At 52.8% G+C, this 2588-nt stretch overlaps 1 protein-coding gene across 1 annotated transcript in view; it reads left to right on the forward strand.

The window, feature by feature from the left end:
• The first annotated feature begins 206 nt into the window (after window positions 1-206).
• LOC113215034 (UNC93-like protein) overlaps window positions 207-2588 on the forward strand; it is a 38158-nt gene continuing 35776 nt past the window's right edge. The window contains exons 1-2 of the mRNA XM_052265813.1: window positions 207-228; window positions 480-756. Coding sequence (XP_052121773.1) covers window positions 207-228; window positions 480-756 — 299 coding nt within the window. The remainder of the gene's footprint in view (window positions 229-479; window positions 757-2588) is intronic.

The following is a 2588-nucleotide window of genomic DNA, read 5'->3' on the forward strand; positions in this document are numbered from 1 at the left end:
GTGTTATTTTTCAATTATTAATTTTTTCCCCAAAGACATTTTACTGTTTACTTTGTAAGCATCATGGGAGCATGGCTATCATGTCCATTGATTGCTCGGTGTTGTACCTACCGCAACATTCTTGTCTGGCACTTTATGCTTTATCGCGCGCCACAACAACAGCAGCAGCAGCAGCCGTATGGCGCGCTACAAAAACAAGGTGCATGATGAACATCCATTGCACCGGAAGTGGGCCGCTCTGGTTTGACGTCACGACGCGCGATTAAATGATTGTCATTATTCTTTTTTTTTTTACATCCTTATTCGCTCGTTAGCGCGCCCGCGCCGGCGTGCCGCGCCGCGCGCCTTGTCCCTGCCGAGGGGGATTTTCCGAGCGCGCGTTACCTAGTTATTTGAGGTTTTATTATTTAAACGGCCCGCTCCGCGAGGTTGTTGTTTAGGAGGCCGTTGTAGGCAGATGCGCGACCGTTTCCAGTGAGCCCAGTATTTACCCGAGGTTTTTACCACCCATTTCATTTTCTCGCGCGCAGTCCTCTCCTCTGGCGGTCACGGCGGCGGTGGCGGCAACGCGTCCGCGCACTCCTCGGACAGCCACCTCGCGCTCTGCGGGGCCAACTTCTGCGTCCTCAACACCCTCGGCAACGACAACCTGGAGCGGCCGCCAGACTCGGAGATCTACGAGATCTCCACCATCTACCTGTGCTGCGTGGTGGCCGCTGTGGCCTTCGTCGCCTTCTTCGTGGACCCTCTCTCGAGGTAAGTCTCTGCGCAGAGCAATATTCTCTCCCCCCCCCTCTTTCCCGATTTCTGATAAGGCATTGAAGTCTAGGTAGTGGTTTAGCATGGACCTCCGTGCTGGAATCAGCAGCACCTTGCTTTACCTGAGGAGGCTTCTCCCCGGAGTTCCGAGCCGCGTCTTCCGCGACAGATTAGAGATGATGGAATGCCTCGGACCGCGACGGGAAGAAGCAGTGCCGACGGCATAAGTGGCTGGAAAATGCGATTGGTCTCGCGTCTCGTGCCTTTTTTTTAACAACATTGTTCCTTTGTGTTGTTTATTTTTCCGGCACCTGGCGGTAGATTTTGGGACTATATAACCAACTATAACGCTGCCCGCGGCTGTGTCGCCATAGTTTCTTAGATACCCCTCGCCCCTTCCCCCTCTTCCCGGAGCCAAACTTCAGCCAGCCTGCGGGGATGTTGGTCAACCAGTTAGGGGTGAACATATACATAAATTTCCCAGACCGCCCCCTTCTCTCTCTCTCTCTCTCTCTCTCTCTCTCTCTCTCTCTCTCTCTCTCTGTCCTGCAGCTGACAGACCCGCTCGTAAACCCTAGTCGCTCTGCGCTGCGCCCACCGCGAGTACTGGCGGGGACTAAACGTTCTTCTGCCTGTAGCGGCGCTGCTCGCTGGCCACTGCCAAAATCCAACGATTTTAAAAAAAATTGCTCCTTGTCCTTTAATTTGTGTGGGTTAGGTCACCCAACTTGGGTGTGCGTGTGTGTGGTATTATATGATCTCAGTCATTTTGATGTTTCGACTGCGCACGTGTAAGTTTGTCAAGGATTAAAACTTGAGAATATTTTCTGAACCTATTGTGGTATTTTTTTAACAGCAATATTACAGTGTATTAATAGACACTTCGTTTGGTATTGACAACGAGCGGGGCACTTAGAAATCTGTACCGACTGGCTCACTCGTCAGCACATGCGTGTTTACAGTCCAATGACGCCTCTTTACGGAGCGAAAACGGCACTTTCGCATATCAGCTGCCCCTTTAATAGTTTGTAATCTCAGTTATAAACATTTAAAAGGCGAATGGACGAGTTAAAACCGTGATGCAACTCGGCCGCAGGGCGCGTAACGGAGCGGGCAAGGCGAGGATAGCGGCGCTCGCTCGCTGTCGCTCGTGCTGCTCGTGCCGCTCGTTGTCGGCGACATGACGACTCGATGGCCATTCGCACGATGATTTGACGACCGGAAACGCGTCGCTTTTGTCGTGCGGCGGAATCGGCTGCAAGGTAAAGGACGAGCGCCCGCGGCGCCGTGTGGCGACAAAAACAAACGCGTATACGTTGAAAAAAATTATGAGAAAAAAAACAAGGGCATTTTTAAAAAGTAGAACTATAGTTATTTTTCTAGCGTACAAAGGGCTAATGCTAATATGACTTGAAGTTTCCATAACGTCACAGTAGGGCCAACAGAGGCCTCGTGGTTAGTCAAGTCAAGACATTGATGAGGGGACGTGAAGTTTGTCATGTATCGCAGGCACCGAAGCATATTGGAATGGCGTTTCCTTATTTGAAAGCTTTAAATGATTTTCTCCCGCCTGTGTGGTGAGGGCTTTTAGCGCGGACGCTGACGCGTTTACTTCCTGACCCGCTGCCGGCCGCGGTGCCATCCTCCGCTCCGCTCGCTCGGGAACCCGTTCCGGTGCCGGCGGCGGGCACCGGCGGGCACGTCCGCGGACCATCCTGTCGCCGTGGTGTTTTGACATCGGCGATTCCTAGGCCAGCCCGGCCAGTCGGCCTGCGGGCGCAGTGAGTGAGGCTGTACTCTGCTATCCCAGCAGCTCTCTCTCTCTCTCT

Source organism: Frankliniella occidentalis, unplaced genomic scaffold, assembly GCF_000697945.3.
Source record: "Frankliniella occidentalis isolate FOCC.00 unplaced genomic scaffold, Focc_3.1 Scaffold31, whole genome shotgun sequence".
NCBI classification, from domain to species: domain Eukaryota; kingdom Metazoa; phylum Arthropoda; class Insecta; order Thysanoptera; family Thripidae; genus Frankliniella; species Frankliniella occidentalis.